Below are 16,346 nucleotides of genomic sequence, written 5' to 3' on the forward strand. Positions count from 1 at the left end.
CCGCGTCCCCGAACCCCCCGCCAGGAGCGTGCCGCCCAAGGGGCCACCAGTGCCATCCACCAGCGCTGCCAACGCCAGGAGGCCAAAGCCAGAGGAGGCCGAAGCGGCTGCATCACCCCCGCCCAGTGCCAGTCTGGCCCCCAGTGCCACCCAGCCGCTCTCTGCGTCTGCCCCCCGGGCCGGGGGCTCCTTCGAGATCCACCCGGCGCCCAAGCCTGACCTGGCTGCCATCCCTGCCCACGACCTGCAGGCGCAGGCCTTGGCCAAGCTGCGCCTGAATTCACGCAACTCCTTCCTCTTCGTGCCCCGCCGGGAGGGTGGCACAGCTCTCCCTGCGGCCCAGAGCACCAGAACGGGGCCGCCGCCGCCATCCCCGCAGCAGAAGGTACAGAAGGAGCCCCCGCGGGTTTCCGCTCCGGAGCAGGAAGAGCCTGTCGCTTCCCCACCGGCGCCTCTGGATCCGTTGGTACCCGTGACTTACATCGATGACATTGTGGAGCCGGACGGTGGGGAGCTCTCCCCCAGGGCTGCAAGGACAGAGAACTTGGATCAGCCCGGAGGAGCCGGCCCTGACCTGGAGATGGAGTTTTCCTCCGTGCCTCTCTACAGACCGCATTCCCCCGGCCTCCATCAGAGGGGAGGTAACACCTTCACTGTGGTGCCCAAAAGGAAGCCTGTCGCCTCGGGGCCGCAGAGTCCTACTGAGGCTGGTGGACGGCCTCAGCGGGAGGAAGAGGAGGAGGAGGAGGAAAGCAAAGGAAGAGGCAAAGCTGTGGAGAACGCTGATGGGCCCCAGGTGGGGACGTCCCATAAAAAGCGCTACCCCACAGTGAACGAGATCGAAGTGATCGGCGGGTACCTGTCCCTGGAGAGGTCCTGCATGAGCAAGACGGGCTCCCGACGCAAGAAGGTAATGGCCTGGGGCACTGCTCTGAGCAGGGAGCCCAAAAGGAGCTGCTCGCTGCCCTTGGTATGGCTTCTTGCAAGTGTTCTGCTGGTAGCACGGTCAGCCACGTGAGCTGCCGGGCAGGGAGGTGGGCAGCTTGGAGCAGGATGTGCTCCGTGGTAACCGCTGGGCCTCTCCTGCAATCTGTTCTTGGAGATACAGTAACAGAAAGTGAAGGGACTGGGGTATTTAGAAGGTGGGGAGAGCTGAGTGCATGGAACAGCTGTGGCTGTCCCTCAGTCCTTTCTGTGCCCCAAGCTGGGTGCAGTGAGCTCCCCGGCATCGCAGCGCAGTGCCATGCTAGTGTCTTCCCCGGATTAGGGACCTATTGATAGAGGCTCAGGAATTAGGTCTCTATTAGGCAGAAGGAGATGAGCGCCAGCTTAACTCCTCCTGATGGGATTATGCCACCTGGCCGCTCCCTGGGCTGTGCAGCTCTCAGAGCTCCGAGGTTTCCATTGCTCCGAGTTTCTTAAACTCAGAGCTCGCATGAAACACGTTGGGATGCAATTGCGGCACGGTGTGCCGGCAGAGCTGATGTGCTGAGATGTAGGCGTGGATTGCTCTGCTCGCCGTGGTGACAGGCAGCACAGGCACTGTGTCACCACAGAGCCTGGTTTCTGGGTTTGCAGTGTGACATGTTTTTCCATAGCAGGAAGAGCTGTTTGACATCCCGTTACCTCAGTTCCACTGAGCGCTGGATGGACTGAATCCACGCGGGTGCCTGAGGCACTGAGCATGACAGTGCGAGGAAATCCTTTGAATGGGATTCATCTCATCTGGGAGAGAGGCAGCAAGTGCCGTTCCTCTTGGCTTAATGTTATTACGTTCCTTCGTAGGAGCACCCAGTGCGTGTGAGTCTCCTCTTGGCTCAGGCAGGTGGCAGATCTGAAGTGTGAGAGCTGTGCAGCAGAACGGGCCAATCTGCTCAGGTGTTGCCGTCCTTACACAGTGCAAAAAGGAAGAAGAGAGGTGAAGACAAAGCTAGTGCAGGATGATGTTGAAGGTGGACAAACACAGCAGAAGGACACAGGGGAGCGGTGGCACCTCCATTCCCAGGGCTGTTTGAATGCAGCGTGGGCAGAGCCCTGTGTGCTCTGATCCGCTTGGACCTGCTGCAAGCAGGAGTTCAGGAGGGAGACATCCGGAGCCCTTTCCCAGCCTGAGATGCCGTGTGGCTCTTTGAAACTGCTTGGCAGCTGTTCTGTGTGCTGGGTGTTGGGTGTGTGTGACGTCAGGAGCTGTGGCAGTGGCTGTCCCCTCAGCAGGCATTTGGCGTCCACGAGGAGTGTGCTGAGGGCTGAGGGGGGGTGTTCTGTGTGAGAGCTGGCGAGGAGACTCACTTCTGCTAAGAGAGAGGTTAAAGGCAAAGGGCTAATGAACTCACACTGCAGAGTTCAGGAGGCTGAAGTAAATGGAAAAACCCTACAGGGAAGAAGGCCCAGGCTGAGGAGAGCCTTGAGTTCCTGGGTAAGACGTGGCCTTGCCACGGCAGAACTGTGTGGGTTTTCTGCCCGCTCCTTTCCCTGCGCAGAGCGTGGCGTGACTTTGTAGCTGGGATTTGGGAGATGTGGTAGCAAATGGAAAGAGTTCTGTTTACTCTTAACCTAGAGGATGTTTGTGGCTTTTACTCTGGATAATAAGGCTGAGTGTTGATGCCTGAAAAGGAAGGAGCTTGCATGAGAACGCATTCCTTGGTCTCTTCCCAAGAGATCGCTGTGTGTCGTCAAGGCAACTGGCCAAAAACACGAGTTCTGTTTTGTAGATATGCTGGGGTTTTCAGAAACTCAGTTTTGGTCTGAGCTGGGCAGAAACTCAGTTGTGGTCTGAGCTGGTCTGTGTGCTGTGCCCATCGGGCTGCCGAGCCACCCATCCCTGCGGGCCGGCCCCAGCCCATCCCCGTGGTGCTGGGTGCCCAGCCCTGTTTGTGGCCTCACTGCAGCCCCGTGCTTCTTGCTGCTGGTGCTCAGGGCCCTTTGGACCCCCAGCTTTATTGCTCCTTCCAGATGCCTCAAGTATGCGAAGCGGCTGTTTGTTTTGGGGCTGTCTTCTGCTGCTGGACACTGAGCTGGTGGGGGGAGAGAGAAATGCGAGGGGGATGGAAAAGCTGTCCAGCTCTTTAGCATAGGCAGCTCAAGCTTCTGAGGTGGGACAGGCGTTCACAGAGCTATGATGGTGAACGTGGGGTTGTGTGGGACAGGCTGTGGCCAAGGGGAGCAGAGACCCTGCTGTGCTCTCAGCGGGTAGAGGACTGCCTGTATGGGCAGGGGGCTTAGCTCGTCCCAGGGCCGTTTGGGTCTGTTCCTCTGCTCCGTGGCCATTCCAAGAGACCTTTCCACGTGGTGTTGCCATCAGTGCAGGTGCAGCAGTGTGGTGACTGCGGAAGAGGCTGGCTGAGCTGTCAGCTCTGGCAGCGAGGACAGGATACGTGCACAGGGATGGGAGGAAACCTACTGACCCTTGTTCTAAATGCGGCACCGGGGAGAGGATGCAGAGCGTGGCTGTGACCTCTGTTCGGTGCTTGTCTTCATCCTCTGTTATGGCAGCAGAAGTAAGGAGATGTCAGCCTGTCAGCAGCCCCAGGTGGAAGGGAAGGCCATGCTGCAGGATGTGGATCTTTTGGATCTCAGAGGATAAAACCTGGCTTGGGTGAGTTGACAGGAAGCAATCCTTGCTTGCCTGCCAAAATAACGTATGCAGGGCTGTGAGCATGGTAGGAATCTGAGTTTCTGTGCGACGTGGCTGGCATGTTGGAGTGAGCACTGGAAGGACTGCCGGCTGCTGGGCCCCATGAGGTGCCCAGGAGTTAGATGGCTGACTTCAGGCTTTGTGCTTTGAGCACGGTGGAGGCTGGACTTGCCCATGAAGTCCTGCAAGCACAGAAAGTGCTCGGGCTGTACTCACCCCTTATGTCTCATCAAGTTCATCCCCAGTCCCAGTTTTTGCCCTCTTGGGGACCCTGCAGGAAAGGTGACTTCTAAGCCAGGCCACCCAAGTCCTGTGGGTTTCAGGGTGTGAGAGCCAGCAGGCACCATGTTATTGCCGGAAGGTGAGCAGCAGCTTTGTGTGAACAGGGCTTACAAGAACAAGGTGGGTGGGATCGACACAGCTGCAACCAAGTGCTTCCCTGCTTCTCTGAGAAACTGCCTACAACGATTGTAGTTTAGAACGGTCAATTTTTTAATGTTTTGAGCTGCTTAAAGCTTGAATGTGGCGTGCAGATTCCCACGTGAACGTCTGTTGGATGATTGCTGTATCCATCCCTCAGCCTTTCAGCACGGGCAGGGCTGGGCAGCAGTTCTGTTGGTCTGACCTGCTGAGCTTCTCGCTCCGTAGCTTTCCATCTGCTCACTTCTGGTGGTGGTCGGTGAGAACCAGGAGCAGGCTCAGGATGCTGGCAGGGGTGAGCACCTCCAGCTGTTGCTCAAACCTGTTTGCAGCAAGCCTGTGCGATGTGGGATCTTAATGCTGGCAACTGCTGGCAGTGTTGTTTGCAAGGCATGGCACAAATAGGTTTGCCTGGTAGCGCAAGCAGGAATCTGCGTGCAGAAACCTGATGAAGATTCCTTCCCCTCTGTGTTTTGGAGGGCTCGAGTCGAAGATTGGTTTTATTTACCTTCTTGGAGAGCCTGTTCCTTGCCATTTTCTGTTTCTCATGCCTGTGCTTTGCTGGTGGCAATGCGTGTGCCACCTTTAAGGAGGGGCTGTAGTCTGTATCTGTCAGGAACGTGTTGAATTTTTGGTAGGTGAGGTCAGCAGTGCTGCTCAGAAAGTGCATGTCTGTGCTCAGCCCGGGTCCCTCCCAGCGGGGGTGGTCTCCAGCAGCTCTCGGGTGCGAGCAGGCCCCCCCCCTTCGAATTCTGCTGATTTTGGACTGTGCGGTTGATGGCTGAAGGCTGCGGACAGCAGTGGTTGGAGCCCAAACCGCCTGGCAGCCTGGACCTGAGCGCGCTGGTGTGCGGGCATGTTGTTCTTCTGTTTGCTTGCTGCCTGCCAGCGCCTTCAAATGCTGCTTCTGTCGCACCAGCCCAGTACCAGCGGAGCAGATGAGTCATGTTCGTCTCCTCAGCAGTGGGAGGGCTTTTGCAATCGGGGGTTCTCTGCGGCCTCGCCCCGTGCTGAGCTGCTCTTGCAGGCCTGCGGTTCTCTTCCGCCCATCCTGTGTGCGGTGAATGGGACGGAGGAGCTAAAAAAGAAGCTCTTATGCAAATCAGAAGTTGGTGGGACGTGCCCAGGTCTCGGTCCAGCCTCAGAACATGAGAGATTTGGAGAGCTTTGTGCTCTGGATGGTTGTGCAGGAAGTCACGCTGAAGGGTCTGTCATGCTGAGAAACTCTGCGGACGTCCTGGGAAGATCCGGCGCTGTTAGGGAAGGCACCAGGCCCTGGCACTGACTGCACTGTGGTTTTGCCCGCTCTCTTTGTGCATTCAGATGAGAGCGATGCCATGCATGCGGGGAGGTTTGTCCGACCCGTACGGGCTGAGTAATGCATGGATTCCTTGTTGAGCCGTGGAAGGCTGTGGCTCTGCATGCAGATGTGCAAAGGGACGGAGGGCTCCTTTGGTGAATCGCTGCTTTGTGCCACACCACTTGTGGTCAGTTGGGCACTGGGACCTCTCCTTGGCTGACATGGTGAAAGGAAGAGTTAAGAGCATGCCCTGCCATGCTCTGGGGATGTCCCTGCCCCATCCTTTCCCAGCAGGAATTTGAAACTTCCCCATGTCTTGCGTGAGGAGTTTAATATTTCGAATCTCCATGCATTGCTCCTGTCTACCATGTGCTTCGGCATATTGATTACACAGGGCTGCCTTTGTGGGTAGCCTTGTAAATGGAGACTTTCTTGTTTTGCCCGGTGGTTGGGAGCTGGGATGCAGTCCTGCAGGCGGTCTCCCCTCTGCCAGCACACAGTGCTGCCCCGATGCGCTGTGCTGTGAATCCTTTGTGTTCCTGGCTCTATTCAGTAACTAACTCAGTTCTGCAGTTGATCATTGAGTAAAACTCAGTGTTGCTGTTGGAAAACACGTCCCAGAAAAGCACGATCAAGTGAACCGAAGGTGGAGCAGCCAACAGAACTGTACAGAACGACAGAAAAATGTCATCTGTCATTTCTGAGCACATCCGGGGGCTGCAGCCAGAGCAGTGCGGGGTTAGCCTGATCGAGGAGCCACGTCTTGTCCGCTCCCTCCCTAGGGAATTCCAAGGAAGAGCCCTTCCTTCTTGTTTCAAGGAAAGGCTTTAGATGTACGGAAGCACCTTATCTTCTCTGGAATGACAGTCAGTGCCTTGTTAATGTGCTGAAGCTACTGCAGAGCTTGCGGCCATGCATGGGCGGTGTGCCTGGGGTTATTCACCAGCTGGGCTGGCACACGGTTGTGTTTCAGGACAAGTATAGGCACGCTGATAAGCTCATTGCTAACTCCTCTGGAATGGGTGACCTTCCCAAAGAGCCTTTATCTCCAAGTTTCAGAGAGGAAACTGTGTTGCATGAGATTGTATAGATCATTGACTGCAGGGCCGGGTGAGAAACCGCAGTTCCCGTGGAAGCGTGCAGCTTTGGAATGCCACCTCCTGCAAAGTTTGTGAGCACAGGCTGGGTCACATGGACTCTGTGTCTCCTGTAAAATGTATATTTCTGCCCTCTGTGCCTTGTATTTGTCTGTTGTACCCCGTGGCAGCGTGGAGCTTGGAGGCTGTTCTGCATTACAGCTACCGACGGTGCCCAGGGCTTGGTGCTTGCTCAGCTGCCCGTGCTATCCCCGTGGGTCTCTGAGGGATGCTGTGCAGCAGCACCAGGCTTCCCAGGCCCCCAGCTGGCTGTGCTACACTTCTTGGGTCTCGGATGCAATGCCTTGGGCTTTTGTCTCATGTTTTTGTCTTGTTGACCAAATCTCTTGACTACCGCTGTAGTGATACAGATGTAGCAAAGCTCAGTGTAAGACCATAGGGAAGCGCGGGTTGATTTTCCTTCAGAACGCTGATTTTATTCATGCTTGATTGAGGTTTCAGTCAAATCGTGCTGAACTATCTGTGCTCCCTGCAGGCATCAGCCCAAACCCTCCCGCTGCTGCTGCTGCTGAGAAGGGAGGAGGCATTTGGCTGACCAGGCGTGAAAAGCTGCTGAACCAGCTGCTCGAAATCACACCCAGCAGCGTGCCGGCAGCCCACGCGCGCCCTGGGGCTGCAGGAGGCAGCGCAGTCCCTCATTTTGTCATTTCAGGATTACATTGCTCGGGGAGGAGAATGGTTAGAGGAAATTAGTACCTGAGAGGAGCAGCTCTGCCGTTGCTTTGGCTCTGCCGTGCCTGCCAAGCATGGTGCTTATGAGTGGAGAAAAGCCACAGTGTGGAGATTGATCTGCATCCTCAGCTCCAGGATCCTCTGCATCCTCAAACTGGCCCCGCGGTTTGCCCTGATACCCGTGTGCTGGGAGCAGGCACCGGTGCTGTGCTCTGTCACTGCGGAGACTTTCAGGCTTCCCACCCTGACGTTGGGGGTGAGGTGTCTGCCTGCCCTCCTTGTTTGTGTGGCAGGTGGCTGTGAATTGGGGATGTTTATTTCTTGGCTGTGTACGTGGTCTGGGTGCAGATTGGGTCCTGACAGCATCTCTCGAAACAGGACACACTTCTCTTTTTCCTTTCCTAAGCTGTGTACAACTATCAGTGTTAGGCTTGCTGGGCAATGTTTACCCTGGCTTCTCTTTCCTGAGTACTCTATTACTCATTACTGCTCAAATCCTAGCAAATAAATAAATGATTTTTGCTATGGCAACAAGAATCCAGTGTCTCAAGAGCACAATATTCCCCGAAAAACCGGCTTTATTCTTCCTGCTGCGGCTCCGATTGCTGGGAGCGTTCCTGTATAGGTGCACGGCTGGGGGTTGGACTCTGGTTACGTGACGCAGTCCTGCGTAAAGCATTCCACTGAGCAAATACCACGAAATCCCTGCAAACACCCCCAGCGGAAGGCTGCGGTTTTCCTTCCTTGAGCAGGAGCAGGGCTTGAGCGTGCCTGGCTCTTGGGATGTGTTTTTCTCCTAAAGAAAATAACCTCATCACCTTTGTGTTCCTGCAAAGCCAGGGCTGCCTGGCTGCTGAGCGTGCCGTTACTGAGCTTCCAATTTGTTATGCCCAGGTGCTTCCCAGTCTCACCATAAGCCGCTCCTCTGCTGTTTGCTTTGCCAGGGTGTGTCCTTGAGAGCTTTACGACAGCAGGGCCCTTCCATGGTGCATTGGGGTGGGGTGTCCATGCGTGGTGTGGGGCTGGGACTGCTGCAGGTGAATGGCTTCAGCATCACCTCCTAGAGCATGGCAGGGACCTGGCATTGGCCGTGGGCAAATGGGAGCTGCTTGGACTCAGGCCTGCTGCCTGCAGGGCTGTCTCTGGGCGCTGCTTGTGCTGCTCCTGCCGGGGCTTTGCTGTGGGGTGGGGCTGCTTTCTGCCCTCACCCCGTGCACAGCATTAGTCCTGATGGGCCTTGAAGCTATGTTCCTTACAGCTTTCCTTCTATTAGCAGAAAATGAGGAAAATGGAGCTCTGTCTCCCCAGCTTGGATGGCTCCACAGCTCCTGGGGGCCCAGGACAGCTCCATCCCACAGCCCCCAGCCTGGCAGCGCCGCTTGGCCCCGCACAGAGACACATTGTGAGCCGTCCCTGCCGCCTCGGGCCAGGGAGCATGTAGGTCAGCGGCAGGGTGAAGCTCGGGGAGCAGCCCTCGGGTGCTCCAGCACAGGGACATCTCACTGCAGGTCCTCATCTCTGAAACGGAATCGCCCCGTGTTGCTGGAAGGCTGCTTAGGGCCACGTGCTGCTCCTCAGCCTGTGGTGTGTTTTATATGTGAAGGAACGTGTGGCACATGGGGCAGATGCACTGCATCTCCTTCCTACTGCTGATTGCACAGGATCGCAGGAGACCTGCAGAATTAAGCAGGACCAATCCTGCCCCTTCGTTCTGTCTGTAACCCTATTAGCTCAATTTTAAATGCAGTTAGAAGTAAAGGGATCAAAACACCCTTTTAGGCAGCTGGTCCTGAACCTTGATCTGCATTGGCGAGATACTCCCCTATTTTTGGCTTAAACGTATTCCTGGCAGGCTTATCCTCCTTGTTTGTCTCCTCTGTGTGCTGGCATCAGCAGTTCTTCTCTGCTCCTTGGTGTTTATTTTCTTGGTGTACTTACAAAGAGCTTAAATGCTTTCCCTCAACCTCTATTTTTGTCAGTGTCAGCAGGCTGTATTTCAGCTCCACCTGCCCAAGAAAGGTGAGTTGATTGTAACCAGATCTTCAAAGCTGTAGGTAATGATTAGGACAGCTTTGAACTTGGAAGATTTGGAGTTACTGTGTCTGGGTTTGGCCTTTCTGCTCTGGGGAAGTTGTGCCTTCCGCTTCTATTCACACGTGATGAAGTTTTCACCGTTGCTGAAGTCCTAAGGAGGCTGTTAGAGCAAGGGTTGGTCTTAAGCATCTGCCCTTGTGTAGGGTTCTTGCTGTCTGATTTTCTACATGACCCAGACAGTTCTGTTTTTTGTCCTTGACCATGTTCCAAGTTGGAGTTGTTGTCTTTTCTCAGTCTCTCAGTTATCGCACAAAGGTCATTAGTGAGAATACTTAATGAAGCTGGTTTTGAAAGAGAACCTTGAGGAGCTCCCGCTCACCTGGTATTTCTGCTCTCTGACACCGCCTGTTACCATCTTTCCTTTAGCTGCTTCTGTCTTCTGACTTCTGGTATTAATCTCTTCCTTGCCTAGTGAAAATAGTTTCTTACCACGATGTCCTCCCCAGAATGTGGTCCTGATCACTGGTGTTTCTATCATCTAGCACGTGGGAACTCAAAGGAGCTGGCAGGTGTTAACAGACGTCACCTTTTCAACATGAGGATGCTTTCCTTTCCTCCTTGGCAGCCCCACTTCCCCCTGGGGGACGTGTAGCAGAGCCCTGGCTGCTGGCATCGCGGTGTGAGGTGGTGGCCAGGCGTGTGCTGGGGCAAAACGCCGGAGTACTCTGCACCTTTGGGGCTCCTGGCTCTGTCCCATCTGTTTGGCTGTCTGCCTTCATGGTTCCTCTCGGCACAGAGAGAGATTCAGCAGGGCACGTGGGGAAAGGTGCAGGAGGACACAGTGCCTTCCTTATGGGATGAGAAGCATTGGGGTGGAGGTGGTCTTTGCCAGTGCAAACACTGGGAGCAATGGCTTCTCATGCTGCTTTCTAATGATTCTCCTTTGCTGTTGTCTAGATGAAGATCTCTTTCAATGAGACAAGTTTGCAGACCATGTTTGAGTATCCATCGGAGAGCTCACTGGCAGAAGAGGAGGAGGAGGAGGAAGAGGAAGGACCTGCTTCTGAAACAGAGGAGGAGAAGTCTCGCACCTTTCACATTCCACGCCCAAACAGCACTTTGCATCCCAATGCAGCTAACTCAGGTGGGCGAGGTGCAGGGACTGCGGGGTTATCGGCGGTGTCTGACCCCGTCCGTGTTGCCTACAGCCCGTTACGTGCTCCAGACAGCTGGAAATGTAAATGGAGACAATGTGGCAGCAGAACTGGTTTTAGTGGGGACGGGGTTTGAAACTAGATCAGGGAACTGCCAGACCTCTCTTGCCTGAGATACAGTGGAACTTGAAAATGTAAAACTTAAAAATACCCTTTATGCTGAGAGGATAGGTGGTGCTGCAGTGTCTGCTAGCAGCTCTGGGCAGGGGAACTGACAGCCACTAGAGAGAGCAGGGCACGGGCTTGTACCTGCAGCAGGAACAGGTTCCTTGCCCGTCCTGCAGATGGGCAGCTTCCATCCTGTTCCTACCAGAATCCTGACCCCTCTTCCTGTCCGGGTGGTGAGAGGCATTCACGTCAGCTTTGTCCTTGCAGCAGATCTATCCAGCTACACCCCAAAGCACTCAGTGAAGTTCAGCGAGTGGCAGGAGCAGAAGTACGAGGAGATGCCTGCCAAGGGAGCCCTCCTGAAGGAAGCTGATTCCCGTGGGAACCAAGTCATGGTGAGACTTCAGAGCGGTTTCTGGCTTTGTCCTGGGGTGCTCTCAGTCTGGACAGCGGGTGGGACAGGGTCTGCCTTCTCCACAACACCTGTCTGTGGCTGTGGCACAGCTCCCTGGGCAGTGGGAAGAGATTCATGTGAGCTCCCACTGCCACCAGCTGCCCCGCCTGCTGCGTGCGTGTAAGGAAGGCTCAAGGCAGCTGGCACGCTTTGTGCTGCAGGGCACTTATGGAATTAATGTACTCGTTAGCCCCAGGCAAGGTGCCACCACAGCCTTCACCACCCGAAGGTGTGGGTACTTCTTCGCTTTCGATTTGTTGACGACTCCATTTCAACTCTGCTTTCTCCACAGCTCACCCCAGCTGAGAAGGGCGGACTCTCCGACTTCAGCAGTGAGCCCGCTCTGTACTTCTGATGGCTCCATCCTCGAGCCTGCAGCAGCAGCTGCTGGGCAGAGCCTGGCAGTGCACCTCCGACGTCCGCGCCAGCACAGCGGAAATCAACTCCTGGTCCCTCCCTCATCGCAGTTTTCGTAGGATCCTGATGCCAAGGGTGGACTAGATGCCATCGGGCGTCTTTGGAGAATATTTGCACTGGGTTCTGAACTACTGTTTTTTAATACGTATGGTTTATTCTCCCTGTGGCCTTGCATATTCCTTGTTCAAGATCAGCTGTCAGTTAGACAGGTATCTTAAAGCAACGTGTAACCCCAGGATGGACGTAGATTCTCTCAGTGCTTATGAGTCTGCACATCCAAGCGCTGTTTGGGGCCCGGGCAGTGTCTGTAGCACTGCTCGCATTTGAGGCCCCACTGAAGGAGGCCCTGTGCAGGCAGCCGGGCTCATCAAAGCGGTTCTGACAGCCGGGTTACAAGGGCTGTCTGCTGGGAGAACTGCTGAGGGTTCATGGGTTGTTCTCCACGTGTTTCTGGGTCTACTTTCACCGAACTGTCATGGAATTCATGTGCCAGTTATGCTCTTGTAAAGGAAGCTGAATGCACGGCGTGGGGGATGGGCAGGGGAACAAATGCCTTCAGCTTTAGGTGTCACTTTTGCCCTGACAGAAGGGAAGCGCCTGGTCCAGCTTGAGCCTCGTGAAGGTTCCCAGACATTGGCCATAGCTTTGGTCTCTCTGTAACTGCCTCTGCTCTCCAGTCTCTACTAACTGCTAACTGTGCTTGTTTGCCAGTTGCTCTTGTTTAGTTTTGGCACCTAATGGGGCCAGGCCCAAGATTTATTTGGTGGTGGGGTACTTGCTTCTTGCCTTGCTCACTCTACTTCTCTATGCAAAGCACAGGAGGACCATTTCACTCCTCCCTTCTGCAGAACTTGAACAAGGAATATGATTTTTTTTTCTAGTATTTTTATAGTTCTGTTGTAATTGTTTGATGCAGCCAATATGCAAAGGAATCCGCTAGACTCTTCCATTTAAATTTTCTACTACTGTACACTCAGGGTCAAAATTGCACTCTGGAAAAGACTGAACACTGCTGCTAATGTGATTTGTACTCCTGGGATTAAAAGAGATGCAGTTGGAATAGACACAGCCTCTCTGGGCTTTATGAAATGGGCGGTACCCCAGTGCGTGGCTCTATCCAAAGGACCAGGCTGCCATCTTTTGGTGATGCCTGATGGGTTTTATTGGTTTGTGTATTACAGATAGACACTGTCTAGCCGAGCTGACACTGATGTACGATCTGAAGATGTTCTTTATACCTTTTTACAGCTTGAACTGAGAAAGCTCAGGCCGTGAGCTTACAGCAGCCCCAGCTCTAGAGCTGCAGTGTAACAAAACTGCAAGCGGTGAACCCAGAGCTGTCTGTCCTGGCTTCGTTCTGCTGTGGGTCAGCGAGGGGTGCTGAGCAATAAATATCCTGCAGGTTGCTCCACTGACTTCAGCCAGCTGAGGTGCTGCTCTGGGTGCTGATGCCAGTGAAGGAGCTCTGCACTCACACCTTCCCTAGCTAGCACAGACCCGCGGTGCTCTGCTGCACCGGCGGGAGGGGGTGACATTTAGCAGCTAATTTAGCTCTAATACCAAAATGCTTCTGAAAGGAAAATGTACTCCTGCAAAACGCTTTTATTAACTGTGGCATCCTTATACCAGAACAGCAGCTGCCCCCGACCAAGGGGCCTCGGCAGGCTGAAGAACAGCTTTAGGAATGCTTTTGTCCAGGTGTTGGTTTTGAAGTGCTTGCTGGCTCACTGGCTTTGCTAGCATTCCCAATTTCTCCCTTCAGGACATCTAGCAATGTCTGAGAACTCTCCAGAATCTGGGAAAGAAGGAAATAAAAACAGCTCATATTTCTTTTATCTCAACAGTTCTTCCTGAATTCAGCTGATGTACCTTGCAGCAAGAGGGATCCTCCACCCCTTAGGGGGATACAACACCGAGAATTTAGGTGTTCCATCTCACTGCAGGGACCTCTGTGGAGGAATTTCTCTGGTTTATGCCCATTTCTGAATTAGAAATACCTTAAGCCATTGATCTGTCTTGGAACGCAAAGCAGAGGCCTTCCTGCAGCAGGTTGTGGATTGAAGTTTACTTTCTAAGAGATGCTGATACTTGGGCTTTTTGGAGCAGTATTAAAATTGTACGCAGCAGCCCCAGTGCTTTCCACTGCTAAAACTGCACGCTTCAGGTTTCTTGCTTTGATAAAGTAACCCCAAAATGACCTTAAATCAGACTAAACCTTTCTCCTTTAATTCATTTCCTTCTGTTTTTAGCATATGTTTTATATAATCTAACACTCCCACTTGCTGTGCCCTAGACAAGGCAACACCAGGCTTAGATCTATCTCACTGCCCGTCCAGCTCACCTGCTTACAGGGGACAGCTGTAACAGAACGTGGCTGTGGGGTTGCAGTCCCAAAGATCGTTTGTACTCTCCTAGGGCCTTACAGGAATCATGACATGGTCAGAGAGGTGAAGGAAGAGCCCTGCAGGAGCAGGACACGTGGGATCCTGCTGTCTTGTCCCCACAGGAGAAGGGGGGGTGGGTTTGGGTTAGTCCTGAGACTCCCCATGGGCTGGGGAAGGGCAAGGAGCACACACAAGAGACCTGAATGCCCAGGAACGGGGCTCTGTTCCTTGTTTCTGTCTGCAGGATGACTGTGTTTCCTCTGCTCACCCCTTCGGCTTTTTACCTACTGTGACTTCGTCTCCTAATTTCAATAAACACGCATTTGTTTGTAGGGTAGGGAGCTGTGACTCGTATCACAGGGAAGGTTTCTTTCCAAACCCCTGCTGTTCGTGGTGTAACTTTACAACACCACTCCTAAGCTGCTACATTTTCACACAAGTTCTCCCCAAAACCTTTGTGTCTTGGAGCAGTTCCTTAGACCACCTTCCCTTCCATACAGCATTCAGAAATGCTTTGTACGTCTTCTGGGGCTCTGTGCTCCCTGAAAAGGGCTCTGGAAACACCGCTTCTGCATCCTGGCGAATTTTACATCCCTGTGTATGTCATCACAAGGCTGTGAGGAGCTCGGGGGTGAGTGGTGCCCCGCTGGGAGCATCATCTCTGTGCTGGCTGAGTGACAGGCAGCCGGGCTGTGCTGTGTCGGGGTGCGTGCAGGCAGTGGTGGCTGGTTACATCCCAACCCCTTCTGCTTCCCAGGTTTAGCTCTGGTCCGGGTGGGTGGGAAGGATGCCACGCTTCCAGCAGTTGATCGCATTCAAAAAACAAATGGGAGAAAGGAAAAGGTAGGCAACCACCTGGAAAAAATCTTTTATTTCTTAAAAAACAGCTGCCTGGGGCTTGAAATAAGAACTGAACTCAACTGTTACCCCGTGCACAGGAAGGAGCAGTCACGGAATCACAGAATTGTTCGAGCTGGAAGGGACCTTAAAGGCCATCGGGTCCCACTCCCCGCAGGGCACAGGGGCACGCACAGCTCCAGCAGCGCTCAGGACCTTGGCTGCCTGCAGGGACGGGGCAGCACCGCCTCTCAGGGCAGCCTGTGAAACCGCCCCGAGTGTGAAGAGCTTCCTCGTTCCACCCCGTCTAACTCCCCTCGTGAGCCCGGCAACCCCATCCCCGGCGCAGTGGCAGCGCTGCCCGCCGTACCTTGCCGTAGGCCGCCTCGCTCTCGGCGATGCTCGCGTCCAGCTGGCGGCGCGCAGCCAGGTGCCGGGCCAGGCGCTCGGAGCTGCGGGCCAACCGCTCGGTGAGCGCCGCGATGCGGCCCTGCAGCCGGCCGCGCTCCGCCTCCTCCTCCCGGATCCGCCCGCTCAGCTCATCCCGCCGGGCGCGGAGCTCGGCCAGCCCTGCTCGGGACGAGCCGCCGTGTGAGCGCCGGGCGCGGCGCGGCCCCCTCCCCCCGTCCCCGCTCACCCACCCTCCAGCAGCGCGGCGTTGTATCCCTGCAGCGCTTCCCCCGCTCCGCTCATCGCGCGGCCCCAACGCTCCGCCCCTTCCTGCGGGCGATGGAGGCGTTGGGCGCGGGGCTGTCCGCGGCATGGCGGGCCGTCAGCAACGCGCTGGTGCCGCCCGCCGCGCTGGGGCTGGTGAGCGGGGAGCGGGGCTGCGCGGGGCAACGGCGGGGGGCGGGAAGGGCCAGGCCTGGCCGGGCCTCTGTGGGGCGCGGGCGCTCGGTGCGGCCCCACCCGTGGGTGCTGGTGGCCGCCGTGTGGGTGCTGGGCTGCGGGCCCTCCGTGGCTCATCGCTGCCTGCCCCGGGTGTGCGGGCTGCCGGCCGCTCCGAGGGGAGAGCGGCGGCCCCGGGCCGCGTGTAGGGAGGTCGCTCCGAAAGTGATGCCTCCTGTTTTATTCCGTGGGAACTACGACAGATGCAAAGAGACGGTGGCACAAATAGAGCAAATTCCCGGCTGTGGAACGCTGGCTTTCAGCGTGTAGTCACCACCGTTCGCTCTGCCTTTTCACCGGCGATGAACAAGAGCTGCACGGTGCCCTCGTAACCGGCTGCACGAGTGGAAGTGACCGCTGTCACTGTCACCGCTGCTGAAATGCACTGCCCGCCCCTCGCTTGCTGGCATCCGCTGCTGGCTCTCTGTAAGCGCTCAGCAAGTGTCGATGAATGTCAGCAGGTGCCCTTTTTTCCACGTAGAGGAATTCAGGTCCATCCTTCGCTCCATACACGCCTTCGTGTCAGACACCATTCTTTCAGACTGCCCCTCTGCTGCCGTATGTCTCACGGCAACAAACTGTAACAGAATATTGATGGGAAGGTTCAGCCTCTGCTGCCATCCCAGTCACATCTGCCTCTGACATCATGGGCCAACACAATAAAATAGGAGGCATTACTTTTGGAGCAGCTCTCATAAAATATACACCATAGTTAATGTATACAAGCAACAAAACTGTTTTTCATCCAATAGCATTGGGTTTGTGGGATGGGCAGAGCCCACACGCCATTGCTCTGCAGGCTGAGGGTCTCCCCTGGCACATGTCTG

The 16,346-nt window shown here is 55.2% G+C and overlaps 3 protein-coding genes across 4 annotated transcripts in view; 2 read left to right on the forward strand and 1 right to left on the reverse strand.

The window, feature by feature from the left end:
• Window positions 1-12,474, forward strand: part of TPRN (taperin) — a 13,661-nt gene extending 1,187 nt beyond the window's left edge. The window contains exons 2-5 of the mRNA XM_021414143.1: window positions 2-910; window positions 10,175-10,361; window positions 10,807-10,934; window positions 11,286-12,474. Coding sequence (XP_021269818.1) covers window positions 2-910; window positions 10,175-10,361; window positions 10,807-10,934; window positions 11,286-11,348 — 1,287 coding nt within the window. The 3' untranslated portion in view covers window positions 11,349-12,474. The remainder of the gene's footprint in view (window position 1; window positions 911-10,174; window positions 10,362-10,806; window positions 10,935-11,285) is intronic.
• SSNA1 (SS nuclear autoantigen 1) lies at window positions 12,995-15,405 on the reverse strand. 2 transcript variants are annotated; one of them, XM_021413643.1, is made up of 3 exons: window positions 15,273-15,405; window positions 15,002-15,201; window positions 12,995-13,205 (listed from the first exon to the last, which is right to left on the reverse strand). In XM_021413643.1, the coding sequence occupies exons 1-3, from the start codon at window positions 15,322-15,324 to the stop codon at window positions 13,089-13,091; spliced, it is 369 nt and encodes a 122-aa protein (XP_021269318.1). In that variant the 5' UTR covers window positions 15,325-15,405; the 3' UTR covers window positions 12,995-13,088. The 2 variants fall into 2 exon arrangements, with proteins under 2 accessions (XP_021269318.1, XP_021269317.1); XM_021413642.1 differs by lacking the exon at window positions 12,995-13,205 and adding an exon at window positions 14,639-14,892.
• The window catches only part of ANAPC2 (anaphase promoting complex subunit 2), a 9,891-nt gene continuing 8,855 nt past the window's right edge, over window positions 15,311-16,346 (forward strand). Inside the window, exon 1 of the mRNA XM_021413639.1 lies at window positions 15,311-15,441. Within this exon, the coding sequence (XP_021269314.1) occupies window positions 15,361-15,441 (81 nt within the window). The 5' untranslated portion in view covers window positions 15,311-15,360. The remainder of the gene's footprint in view (window positions 15,442-16,346) is intronic.

Source organism: Numida meleagris, chromosome 16 (genome assembly GCF_002078875.1).
Source record: "Numida meleagris isolate 19003 breed g44 Domestic line chromosome 16, NumMel1.0, whole genome shotgun sequence".
Classification (NCBI taxonomy): domain Eukaryota; kingdom Metazoa; phylum Chordata; class Aves; order Galliformes; family Numididae; genus Numida; species Numida meleagris.

Excerpts from the sequence above, each read along its gene's own strand:
- SSNA1 (XM_021413642.1), bottom strand. The coding sequence starts at position 15,324 with ATGAGCGGAGCGGGGGAAGCGCTGCAGGGATACAACGCCGCGCTGCTG. Across the intron at positions 15,202-15,272 it reads CAACGCCGCGCTGCTGGAGG|GGCTGGCCGAGCTCCGCGCC; the intron begins GTGGGTGAGCGG and ends CGTCCCGAGCAG. Across the intron at positions 14,893-15,001 it reads GCGAGGCGGCCTACGGCAAG|GCTGCCCTGAGAGGCGGTGC; the intron begins GTACGGCGGGCA and ends GCGGTTTCACAG.